The 12,537-nt window shown below is 55.3% G+C and overlaps 4 protein-coding genes across 4 annotated transcripts; 1 reads left to right on the forward strand and 3 right to left on the reverse strand.

The window, feature by feature from the left end:
- Window positions 1-254: 254 nt before the first annotated feature.
- Window positions 255-1,316, reverse strand: LMH87_000155 (uncharacterized protein; the record flags this gene model as incomplete). The annotated part of the gene is made up of 1 exon (XM_056198015.1): window positions 255-1,316. One exon carries the CDS (start codon window positions 1,314-1,316, stop codon window positions 255-257), a length of 1,062 nt encoding a protein of 353 aa, XP_056055005.1.
- A 1,514-nt stretch (window positions 1,317-2,830) lies between these two features.
- Window positions 2,831-5,146, reverse strand: LMH87_000156 (uncharacterized protein; the record flags this gene model as incomplete). Its single annotated transcript, XM_056198016.1, has 3 exons — window positions 2,831-4,579; window positions 4,630-4,950; window positions 5,024-5,146. 3 exons carry the CDS (start codon window positions 5,144-5,146, stop codon window positions 2,831-2,833), a joined length of 2,193 nt encoding a protein of 730 aa, XP_056055006.1.
- Window positions 5,147-7,861: 2,715 nt separating this feature from the next.
- On the forward strand, window positions 7,862-8,852 carry LMH87_000157 (uncharacterized protein; the record flags this gene model as incomplete). Its single annotated transcript, XM_056198018.1, has 2 exons — window positions 7,862-7,877; window positions 7,987-8,852. The coding sequence occupies 2 exons, from the start codon at window positions 7,862-7,864 to the stop codon at window positions 8,850-8,852; spliced, it is 882 nt and encodes a 293-aa protein (XP_056055007.1).
- An 825-nt stretch (window positions 8,853-9,677) lies between these two features.
- Window positions 9,678-11,188, reverse strand: LMH87_000158 (uncharacterized protein; the record flags this gene model as incomplete). Its single annotated transcript, XM_056198019.1, has 2 exons — window positions 9,678-10,622; window positions 10,679-11,188. The coding sequence occupies 2 exons, from the start codon at window positions 11,186-11,188 to the stop codon at window positions 9,678-9,680; spliced, it is 1,455 nt and encodes a 484-aa protein (XP_056055008.1).
- Window positions 11,189-12,537: the final 1,349 nt, after the last annotated feature.

The following is a 12,537-nucleotide window of genomic DNA, read 5'->3' on the forward strand; positions in this document are numbered from 1 at the left end:
ACTGCGAGATGCACTCAGTGGCTGATATGGCAAACGTCCAATACCGCCATGTGGTGAAGAATAACCGCCCAGCGTAACGCGAGCACCCAACCACACGCATGCTTTCTCAATCTGGGCGCTTACACGACCTAACACAAGCAGCCTCTATGGCCGCGGTATGGCCACAACTCAAACACCACATCCACCAACTGCTCAAACAGGCCCGCGTGAGTTTCTTTGCCATCACCCACGGCGTGTTCGCGACTATCCCATGTCTAAAACAGCGGCATGTGCACCACTTTCGAATAATCAACCATCAGCGACTCCTCCCTCGGATACGACGTGCCAAAAATGTTGTCCCACACTAGTGACTGCTTGCCGTAGTTGAAGCTCTTTTTGCTGCCGCGGCGGTGGTGCATGTCGTGGTCCTCTATGGTTATTGACACGCCCAGCCACTCCCAGAGCCACACGAGTGTCGACGGCGACGATGTCATGACGCGCACGCCGCAGTGGCCGACTGACTCGGTGAAGAGGACGTACACCTGGCACACCCACCAGTGGTAAAAGTCAAACTTGTCGCCAAACGCAGCGTGCATGGCCAGGTACGTCAGCAGCGGCATGATCAAGATGTCGCCCATTTCCTGCTCGTCGTCGGCGTAGCCCGTTAGCATCGAGTTGGGGTGCTTGGTGAGGTGATGTCTGCGGTGGTACTTCCACAGGAACGGCACGTCGTGCATTGCCCGGTGGTACCAGTAGAAGAAGAAGTCGAGCGCCAGCGTGTACACGCCAATGTGCAGCGCCAGCCACGCCCACCACGTCGGCCGGCCGACAACGTCGAGCGGCGCCGTGGCCGACTGGTACGCGAGCAGCACCGTCAGCCCCGGCCGGCCGAGCATTAGCTTGCCGAGCGAGATGGCTACGCGGTCGACGCCCACGTCGGGCACGCCGTCGCGCGCGTGCTCGCCGTCCATGAAGCCGTGCGCCTTGCCCAGCGCGCGCAGCGCCGTCGTCAGCCGGCCCATCATGCTAAGCGCCCCCGCCGTGTAGAGGCCGAAAGCGAGCCACGCGGGGAGAGCGCGCCAGCCGGAAAAGTGCAGAACAGCCTGGTGCGCGGCCATGGTGCCGAGTGCAAAGACGAGGACAAAGGCGTGCGGGCTCCATCCCCCCATGTACGGCATCGGATCCGTCTTGGCGTGCACGGGGATGTCGCGGTCGTATTCGGGGTGCGATGCGAGCTGCGATGCGAGCAGCTTGTGCGACCACTTCCACTGGCTCCGATTGCCTCGAAGCCAAGTCGACTTCATCGAGTCTTTGGGATTGGTGCGTGTCGTCGACATGTTCGCGAGAGGTGCGTGTTTGAGTGTCGATGCCACCGTATGTAGAGACGAACGGGCAGGCAGCTGTTGCGCTGCTGTGTATGCTAATAGCCACCCGTTTTAACTGTAGTTCACAGATCAACGCGACTTTTCAATGCAAGAGATTTGAGAGTAAAACAACTACAAAGAGAAAGGTGCATTTTTCTTGCAGCTGCGGTCCACCCCTTCATCTTTATGCGACAGGCTGGTATCAGACCTCGGCCCGCACTCCAGGACATTTCCTAAAACCCACATGCCAAGAAAGTTCCAGCCTACTACGGCGACTCGCTCTTGATTAGCTGATATCGAAAAAAGAAGCACCGAACCAGATCGGCTCGTGGGTAAGGTGATGCGGCGGCCTGCGGTTGCCTATGGTGGCGAGGGGGCGCTGTGGACGGACGGAGGCGCGCCGGACGGCACTCCGATCCGGGGGGCATCCACCTTGTGTCAACGTGATCATCCGGCCCAGGTTTAGGACCGTCGGCACCGGAAAAAAAAAAGAAACTGCAGCACATCAAAGACAGTAGGCGATTGTAACTTCCAAGTAGAATTAGAGCTCCGGGGCTTTCCCCATTCTATCTACATCAACCGTGCCGGTTCCTCAAAACCGCTCTGCACCGATAAGCTTGCTTTAGTCTCAAACCTCTTCGGGGGGGGGGACCTTCTAACCCCCCTCTGCTGCGACATCCCAATTTGCCCCGCGGTGGTTTCTCCCGGGGTACCGGATACAGAGTGTTCTTGCGTAGCGAATGGATCGGGACGAGTTTGGAGAATAAAAAATGTCTTCATCCCGCCCCGTAGTAAGGTGATCGGCGCCTACACACGCTCGCGCGTCTCGCCGAAAAGCTCGCCCGCCCTCGCAATCGATCAGAGCCCCGCCCGAGGCCCAAGCAAGCCCTATGCGATAAGCGAGGTACTCTGGCAGCCCGGGTCGAGGTTCAACGTGATGGAGAGCGGGCGTGAGGGTGGATCGATGCGTATTGCGTGGCGTGGCGGATGATGTGAAAAAAACTAGTCCTCCGCGGCCGGGGAGCGGGCTCATCTTCTACACGTACTGCTTCCTGGGCCGTGACACCCGGGAAGGTCTATAAATACACCAAACCCGACTGCTTTCCAGAAAAGGTCTTTACCGCTTGCAGCCATAGGGGTATGTTCTGTGGTGTAGGCTAGCCGCAAGAGAATAGCGAGGCCGAACTGAAGGTTTGTCATCGTCATAAAGTGGTGGTGTATTGCGCATGTATGGTACATAAGTGGAGGAGAATGCCTCTGCAGCTCCAATAAAACGCCATATAAAAAGAAAAATCCAAACACGAGCGCCGCCGCATCTAACCATTTCTTGATACATGTCGCGGGAGGCATGTCTGTCCTCGTTTGGACAGTGTTGCCCCCAACGCCAGTGCTCTTCCTCGCCGGGAAGAGTACCCCATATATAAGTGTATGTACCTGTATATCCCCGCTGAAACTTTTTCCAAAAATGCATTGCAAGTTGCCAACGCCTACATGCGTCTCATATTGTTAATATTATTAAGATTCAGGTTCCCGATACCGTAGTTGCCGTACATGGCAGCCGGGATTTGATCCGATGTGGCAAGGTTCATGTCGCCAAACATGTCCCACGTCATGGGTGGCATGTCAAGGAAACTGCCCGAGAAAGGATCAGGGTCCGTCTGCATGGGTTGTTGGCCCATCTGCACGCCCAACATAGGCATAGCGGGAGTCGCCGTCGTCGAGTTGGTGCCGGAGGACCGGCAGTCGCTGGACGGGAGCAGCTCGCGGATCCGCTGGATAAAGCGGGGCGTCTCGAGTGGCCAGCCGGCGTGCAGAAACGAGGCCTCGCGAGCCTTCCAAGCCTTGAGCGCAAGCTGGGCCTGTGTGAGGCGCGTCTTTTGCGACAGATCAAGCAGCTCCGGGTGGTAGCCATACGTGCTCTCGACAGACTTCCAGGCTCGATCGGCCAACGTGCCGCGTGTGTGTGTGCAGAGCTGCGAGGTCAGGAACGAGAAAAAGTCAATGGAAAAGGTGATTCTCATGAACCAGATGAAGCCCGCCTCACTCATGCCCTGGTAGAGGGAGAGACGATGTTCAGAGCCAAGGACCATGATCTTGAACAGGTTGTCTTTGGGCCCAAAGATTTCAGTACCCCATTCGGGCTGCTCGCGCATGGGAATCAGCATCTCATCCATGTTTTTGAACATGAGGGGTCGGAAAGCCTTGGCGGCAATGTGGGCATTGCCAGCCGAAGGATCGCAGTACTTTGTTTCCGTCTCGATAAGCTGGTCCTCAATCACACGCGACTGAGCGCGGAACTTGTCGAACATGGCTTGATGCTTGGCGGTGTCGTACTCGCTTTCGTCGCTCTGGCCAAGGATGGCAGCCTCCAGCTCTGCCTCTTCGTCGGCAGTGGCGCTCATTCGCTTGAAATCGATTACCTGACACATGATCATGACGAAAATCATTTCCGTCGGACCGTCTCTGGGACGAACGGGCTCGGTGGAGCCGGGAAACAGGTCGGCGTCGTTGAGGTTACTGGGGATTTTGGTGTCCCATTTTTGATTGAAGCTGGATTGCTGGCTGAGGCCAGAAAACATGCCTAGCTTAAAGTCGTGCATGTACAGCTGCCACCAGATTCTTCGTCGCATCTCGGTTTCGTAGGGCGTCATCTCCAGCTTCTCACCGTCATGGTGGTAGCCCATCTTTTGGGCGAGGCGAACAGCAGTCGCGCTCATGACCCAGGCCATGTGCATATCGATTCGGCTCTCGAGGGAGAAGAGGTAGAGCATGAGAGCCTGCAGGGAGGTCATGTTGTAATTTTTCAGGTAGTTGAAGCGGATCAGGGCGGCCTTGGCGCCGGCGTTGAAAGTCTGCAGGGCCTTTTCTCTAGACATGCCGAGCATCTGGACGGCCTCGTTCTCCTCAAGAGAGAGGGTGGCCATGGACATGATACTAAAGAGCAACGCCTGATAGTCCAAGGGAACGTTGGACACATTGGTGGTAATTTCAACGACGTACGGCTGAACTGTGGGCACATGGATGACTTTGTTGAGCGGATTCACCCTGTCGAGATAAATTTGCCAGAGCCGGAAAACATGGACAGGATCTGGGAGGAGGTCCTCGGTGGTTGTATTTGTAAAGTCGAGTGAGAGAATCAGGTCGGTGTTATTATCGGGTGTGAGCTCCTCGGCGGGGCTCAAGATGCTGGAATCCTCGGGATCCTCGGCCTCGACGAGACTGCGCATGGCTTGAAGCTGAGGGACGTTAGCAGGGAAGAAGCGTGCGACCGGAAGCGCGGACTGACCTCTTCGACGACGGTGCCCCAAATTCGACTGTCCATGAATCTCGAGACTCCATCTTCCTGAATAATTTTGTACCGAGGCTGGACGGTCGACTGCGATTCGGTGCTGAAGCTGCTGGGGGTGTCGAACGCCTCCTTCTTGGTGGTAGTCGCGGTGGAAGGTGCCGGGGGGGAAGGGTTGGGGGAGGTGCTGGGAGGAGAGCCGCCGGTGGCATACTGTTTTAGAAGCTCCTCGCATCGGGCAAGACGCTCTTGGAGATCTTGGTTCGGGCGGCGACGCTTGCGCGCCGGAGCGGGTGTGCTGGGAGTGCATGTGACACCAGCCTGGGTGCTGAGGTTAGCTCATGATGACAACGGCCATGTGTCTAACTTCCGGCGCATAAGAGGACGGCCTTACCTTGACGCAATTGGAGCATGGCGTATTGCGATCGCACTTGATCTTGCGGTGCTGGCAGAGGACGCAAGCGAGGACTCGGGGGCTCCTGTGCGAGTTTGGCGGGGGCGGCGGAACGGCGGACATGATGGCCAACGGAGATAAGACGGCAACGATGGAAGAGGCAAGTGTAGAGAAACCTCAGGCGACGTCAAGACACAACCAGAGCCGGCGAGGTGGCCAGGCAGTCGTCTTAAAGCCAGCGCACAATGGAGGGGTGCGTAGGGGGGGGAGGCCGCGCGCAAAGCAAATCTGGCGATGGTTGCTTTCGGAAAACGCAGGTGCCTAGCGAGGCCGCATTCCCACCAGATCGAGCAGAAACAGGAGTCGCGGAGATTGAGACGCGAGGGGGGCAGCGGGGCGGAGGACAAAGAATAATTTTGAAGCCTTGCAGGCAGCAAGAATTGTAAATATGGCAGCGCTGGTGGTTTGGGGATATGTGACGGATGGACAGGGTGCTTGCTGCCTTGGCGGGGTTTCGTCGTCGGAGCTGGTGGGCGTAGGTAGGTAGCAGTGGCAGTGGCACGGTACCGAGGCGATGCCGCTAACGTTAGGAGTAGTGAACCAGTAGGTAGCTGATGCTGCCTCAAGCAGGGAGAGGCTTAATTCCGCTGCCTACCCTGTGACTATATGGGCCGGCTGGCTCGAATTGATTTTTTTGTTCGATTTATAAGAATGTCGATTAATGGTGACAAGTAGGTTAAACTGTGTCGGAGGGGGGCTAAATGTAATGTAGATGAAGCGGACGAAAGAAAAAAAAATCAAGCGGCCAGCGGGTCTCCCACGAGGCTTCAGTGATTCAACGACGCTAAGACGAATGATTCAATGGCCAAAAAGAGAAGGGACAAACGAGTCAAGCTTGGCAAGCCGGCGAGTGAGTGAGTGACGGAGACGGTCAGGCTGACGAGCCAGTGAAAAGCTTAATGAAGACAGCCCAGTATTGTCGGTTTCAACCAGCGGGCACCGGCCGATCCTCAGGCGGGTTAGCGGACTTGCGGTGGCAGCGGAGCCGCTAATAAAAAACAAAACCGCCGCGGCGGGCTGCTGACGGGTGACTCGTTGCCAGTTGGGGGGGCCTGGGGGGGGCTTTCGGGGGTGTTTTGGCGAGTGTCACGTCGGAAGGAGGCCGCTAAGCACCTACCTAAGTTCCCACAGGCAGGCTATCAGTACAGCACATCATGCAGCATCAACGTCATGACCTGATTCATCTAGGCTAACGTGCCGAATCGCATGAAACTACACAGACTGTCCATCTACCACCTCCATTACCAACAATGCGCACCTCTGCCGTCGATTCTGATTATCTGTCCTCCCTCGCATGCCATTAGTTAGCGGCCCAGTGGTCTGCGCCTCCGTGGCTTGATCAGCCCTAGCCTCACCTTCACGGATACTGTCGCCAGCTACCGGCACCAACGGGCACCTAGCCAAGCACAAGCTAAACCATCATCATCAACGCTCCCAGCGACAACAGTCGTGTCGTATCTCCTTGTGGCTGAGCCGCCCTGCAATCTTATTAAACATGCTTGTCTTCCGCCCGGATGACTGCCAGATGCGTGCATATCCAGCGCACCGGCCCCATCAGATGCCGTACCCGTACGGAGTACACGCACCACACGCACTCCAGCACCAGACCAGCATTTGCATAAATCGGGACGGGTAGCCGTGCATGAGCATCGTCCTTGTCTGACGAGGCTGCGTGTGTGTGTGTGTGCATGCGTGCGTGCGTGCGTTTGTGCAGATCTGGCAAGCTGTCCGAGACTGCCCATCATCCCACCGCCGGCTTTGCCCGCCACGTCTACCCAGCTGAGAGCGGCATGGCCGATACGAAAACTTGGCTCTGCAAGACGAAAAGAAAGCATGGTCATTTGACCAGCTTCTATATGCGACTTCTTCTCTATGCAAGAAGATTATTCGCTCGGCCATTCCTTGAATCGTCCCGTCTGGGAACCGGGCCTTTACGCCGCTGACTAACTTTGAATGCTCGTGCGCTGTGACGCCGCCGCTGATACGCGTAACTTGACGCGGTTCTCCACGGACACGGACGGGGTAACGACCGACAACCGGCCAAGAAAAATATCCCAGATAGCGTGGCCGGGTGACTCAACGCCGGTCAATGGACCCTGAAAATGATTCAGCCCAGTAGACAGCGCAAGGCCCATATCACCAAATTTCATGTCACCGACGATTCGCAAGTACTCGTCATTGTCGAGTACAACTTCAAACACCCATTCGTTTCGCTGTTTCGCGCTACAGAGCCAGAGGGAAATCCCGTTGAGAACCACCTCATTGACCTTCTGTCCTAAGCCGCCGTGGCAGAAAAACAATGGGAAGACGATGCATTTGAAGAGTACGACGATTGGCTCGATGGCTTGGAGAAGTACTGGAAAGTCAAATACCTCCGGGCATAATGAAGCGACAGAAAAAAAAAGCAACTAATTCGGAACAACTCCTATTCGCTACTGCGGCGCGGAAACCCGAGGAGGAAAGACGGTAGGATCGCCGAGCGATATCACTTCTCACTGTAGTCTAGACGTCGAGGAGCGATATGGTCTTGTATACTGGCTAGCAATAGTTATATTGATTGTCGCACTCTCCCTTCGGCTACTCTTTAGATCGTCTGATTTGGCAGTAGGAATTAGGTCTGCGTCGCTGATGAACTTTCGCTGCTCGTGCGCCGTATGTGAACAGTGCTGATTGAGACGCGTGAAGAGCTTGACGCGGTCCTCCACGGACACGCCACGGAGTGAATGGCCGACCTCCGACAAAAGAAGAACATCCAAGATGACGACTTGACGCCAGTCGATGGGCCCCGAAAATGGTCCGTAGGAAGGAAAAGCCGTGGATCGTCTACGTCAATGCGCCTGCTAACAAGGAATATGCGCTCGCTACCTTCAAATACAACTACAAGTAGCTGATCGTCTCGCTAGCTGCAGTTCCCAACTGTGCGCCTGACGGAGCGCGCGCATCGCCCCCCCTCGAAAACAAACTGATCAATTATCTGCACGAAGGCGTCGTAGCTAAAGAGCAAGAGCTCAACGACACATACGATGATGACGACTATGAAAATGGCTGGGCCAAGAACGAGGCCTTGCACGAGCTGGCGGAAAAAGCCATTCTCCGTCTCGCGGCCCTCCTATTCGAGCAGAAGGCCCCCTCGGCAAAGACTTTCCCCAAGGGCTTGAGCGTTCAGGATCTGGTTTGGCACCCCAAGGTCCATTTCCGTCTCCAGACCATCGACGGCACTGCAAAGATCTTTGAGATTACCCCCGACCAGGCCGTCTGCGCGCCAGAACGGGAGATCCTGCCCGGCCCGGATGCATCCTTCACGCCGGATCCCCGCTTCCCGATGCACTCGGCAGGCAACATCCAGGTCCTCAAGATCTTTGACAGCGGCAACGGTCCCGCGTGCCAGGTCCGCCTCGACGACGGCCAAGTCGTCGTGCCCAAGACGCTGCCCAACGGCCTCAAGAGCGACGACATCAAGCGGGAGATGCGCATGCTGGTGGCCATCCACGACGCCGAGGCGCGGCTGGGCATCTCCGTCGCCACGCCGCACCTTCTCGGCTACGTGACGCACGCCGAGGACCCGGACCTCGTCATTGGGTTCTTGAGAGAATGGGTCCCGTCGTCATCCCGCCTCGGCGCGACGCTGGAGTGCGTCCCGCTGGCCAAGACGGATGTCGACACGCGGCAGAAGTGGGCAGACCAGATCAAGGAGACAATGGACGACTTGCACGACATGGGCCTCTCCTGGAGCGACTGCAAGGCTGCCAATGTCATTGTAGACGAGTAGGAGAACACCTGGCTCATTGACCTCGGCGGCCAGTTTACGCAGAATTGGGTGGATAAGGAGATTGCGGGCACATTGGCGGGGGATGAGCAAGGGTATGTGAGTATATTGAAATTTCTCGGCTTGGTAGAGTGTGACATGACGGAGCTTAGAAGACTACGACGCTATGGCTAAAGCAGCGATCAATCTATAATAATTAATGTCTATTTTCACACGAGTCCTACCTGTTTAGTGCAGACGCAAATATAGCCGTCGAGCTCGTCCTCTTCCTTGCCATAGACCGAGGAGCAGGCCGATCAATCTAAGTGTACTTTTTTGTGGTCGAGCTGCCGTAGTCGACGGACGGGCGATAGGCCAAGCTGGCAACTTGCATGCAGGTCCCGGTGACTCAACTGGGATGAGTCAACCGCCCGTCGCTCGTATTCAGCTGGCACTAAAACTTTGCACTCAGTGCAAGTTTGGCCTAGACATTGCAGTGACCTCTGGGCTTTTTGCTTTCTCTGCAGATACAATTCCAATGAAGTTTGCTCCAGTCATTGCAGTAGCTAGCCGGGTGACGGAGTGAGTGGGATCATCAACTGCACGTACTTGCATGACTATGCATGCGGTTGTACTGCAGCACACTGCATTGCAGTCTTGCCCAATATACGCAATAACTTATTTCTCAATTATACAGATAAAGGTGGCTACCGTGTCACTCTTTTGCGAACTTGAATAATGGTGGAGGCCGTTTGGACTACGCTGCGACAGTGCACCACGTAACCACTAACCTACTCAGGTGGCCATACTTCCTAATGGTAGACCAACGATTCTGCATTTGATAGAGATCTAGAACCATCCTGAAGGAGCCACACGTCGGCCAGCTACAGAATACTCAGCATGACCAAGCCAAGCTTTTTTCACATCTGCATCGCCCGGGCAGTCGCGGAACGGCACACAGTCGGAATCGCACACCGCGCCGTCGGGTGGCACCTCGCCTGTGTCGAAATACTTTTTGACGTGGTCATCTCGACACTTGCTTGGCGTCGCGATCGTACCATGACCATAATTTTCCTGCACTAGCACCGTCGATCCGGGATGGAATCGAGACATCTCCACGGCTCGGGACGGCGGCGTCCAAAGGTCGTAGCGACTGGAGATGAAGAGCAGAGGGGCCGTGGGCCTGCCAGGTACTCGGCTAGGATCAGATTTTGGAGTAACCCAAGGGCCCTTGAAGCGATCTTTGGGCCGGAAAGGCCAGTGAACACACGGCAATCGTATATCGGCCATGAACGGCCAAAAGTTGGGAGCATCGGCCGCTATACCAGCCATGTAGTCCTGATAGGCGGCGAGAGTCATGTTGTTCTGCGGCTCGCCATCTCCACAGGCAATTCCTATTCTTGCATCGGCAGTCCACGTAAAGGTATCTGGAATTGGAAGAGGGCAGCTTTCTGCGCTCGGTTGGGCAAGCTGCCTATACAAGGTTGAGAAATTGCCCGCCATTGCCTCCATCAACGTCTCAGCAAGGCTTGGAAATGTGAGGATTGGCTGAGGTAGAGCTGAAAATATGACCAACATGACATCCTCCTCCGTGATTGAAGTGATGGTACCGTCGGGGCCAACATATGATTGTGGATCTTGGTTCACTTCCTCCATAAAGGCGTCAAATCGGGCACGCGCGTCTCCGGCGTCGGTATCCAGCTCCTGGTAGAGCGCACAGCTTTTGCCCGCGCCGTAGCATGCGTCCCAGAAATAATCGAACGTCTTCTCAGCGTCGCCAAACTTTAGCCACGTCTAGAAAAAGAGTTAGCAGAAAGCTCGCTAGCTGTGCTTGGGGTTGAAACACGCACACCGTCCGCATAGTCACGCACATCCTGCACACCTTCCAGAATCATGCGCTCCACGCGCCCGGGAAACATGGATACGAAATAGTTTCCCAAGTCTGTTGCGTACGACCAGCCCCAGTAATTGAGGCGTGCTGAAGTCTCCTGCTTCTCGGACCGCAGCTCTACCCTGGCGTCAGTGCCCCCTTGGTCTTGGTCTGCGTCGTGAGCGTGTCGCAGGACGTGCAGTTCATCGACAATCTTGGCCATGTCCCTGGCCACGCTCGTCGTCGACATAAAGTTTCGCACATCATCTGCACGACCTCGCTTGGCGCACATTTCTGCAAAACCCTTGGCTTGTGCCAATTTGCGCTTCAGCACAGCCTCTCCGGCGCCAAGAGTCCCGATTGCACGCTCCATGATCAGGCCGTTGCCGCGGGCATACTCGTTGCGGTAGCAGTCTGCGCTTGGAGTCGTCCGTCCAACACCACGGGGATCAAACGACAAAATCTCGAACTTTTTGTTCCCGTCCGCCATGGCCTAAATTAGCGCGCCGGCGCCAAGCAAGAAGTCAATCCCAGATGCGCCTGGCCCTCCCGGATTGACAATAATTGTGCCGCCAAAAGACGGATCGGTCTCACTGACAACGGCAGGACGCGCGATTATGGCAGCGGTAGTGTTGGCGCCATTTTCGGGGTTCAGCCAGTCAAAAGGCAGCAACAGCCTTGCGCATTTGTGATTCTGGTAGCAGGGCGTGTAGTTGAGTGACGCGGATGGAGTGACCTGGTCCCAGTCAAAAGAGGAGATACTTGTAGCAGCTTGTGATGGAAGGGACAATGCTGCAATGAGCAGGTATCCTATAATCGGACCCATTGAGACTGCCGTGTCGAAGTCAATGATCCGCCATGAGGGAGAAAGTATTTACTGCTTCCTGTAACAACGGGCGACGTGAGGCTGTGAAGGCGGAGTAAGTGGCTCTTACTCATACCTCCAGAACGGTGTGGTAGGGCGAAAGGCTGTAGCCACGATGGGTTGTTACTGTATCAACAAACCATCACCAATGCCAAATAATCCTGCAAAGATAGATCAATGTAGAATTAGAGTGGGTGTGTGGCACATGGAGTGGGCGAATTTCCAGCCGCACAACACGGAAAGCAATGAGATTCCCTGAGGTATTACTCGATTAGTGTTACTTTTCCGTCGTCAGCCATCTGACAATACCGAAATACAGCTGCCGTTCGCGTAAAGTCGATAGGAAAGCGCTCGGAGCTATTTGCCAGGCTGGCTGTGTCTCAGTCTGCTACTGGTATAGCTAGATAATCCCTTGTTGTTGAGACGATAAAAGAAACCAGTACTACGTACGGAGTAGTGGCGAACGTGAAGGCTGAATTTCAGCACTCGAATTCTGAATAATTGCACCTAACTTTACCCTTTTAGGACAAATTTTTACTGCTATAACACTTAAGTCGCACAGGTACATATTTCTCACCACTACCACCACCACTACCACCACCACTACCACCACCACTACCACCACTACTACCACCACCACTACTACTACTAGAGCAACGCTAAAAAGAGTCTACTAAAAGGTGCTGGCGAGAGTGCTGGAGAGTGCTGTTTGCCAGTAGGTATGAAAGAGGTATCTTTGTGCCTGCCAGGGCTGTTAAGGCTGGTTGGGTGTTGATTAGCGCGCTAGGCAACTTGTAGTAATGTTAGGTGCAATTATTCAGAATTCGAGTGCTGAAATTCAGCCTTCGGCGAACGTTCGTAAAGGCGACCACCGGAGTGCCGGACGACCTCCCCGAACGGCATAAGGGGGTTTAGCAGACAAAGCGCTAGGCTTAACATGGTATAACATAGTGCATATCTCCTGAAGAAGTTAG

Source organism: Akanthomyces muscarius, chromosome 6, assembly GCF_028009165.1.
Source record: "Akanthomyces muscarius strain Ve6 chromosome 6, whole genome shotgun sequence".
NCBI classification, from domain to species: domain Eukaryota; kingdom Fungi; phylum Ascomycota; class Sordariomycetes; order Hypocreales; family Cordycipitaceae; genus Akanthomyces; species Akanthomyces muscarius.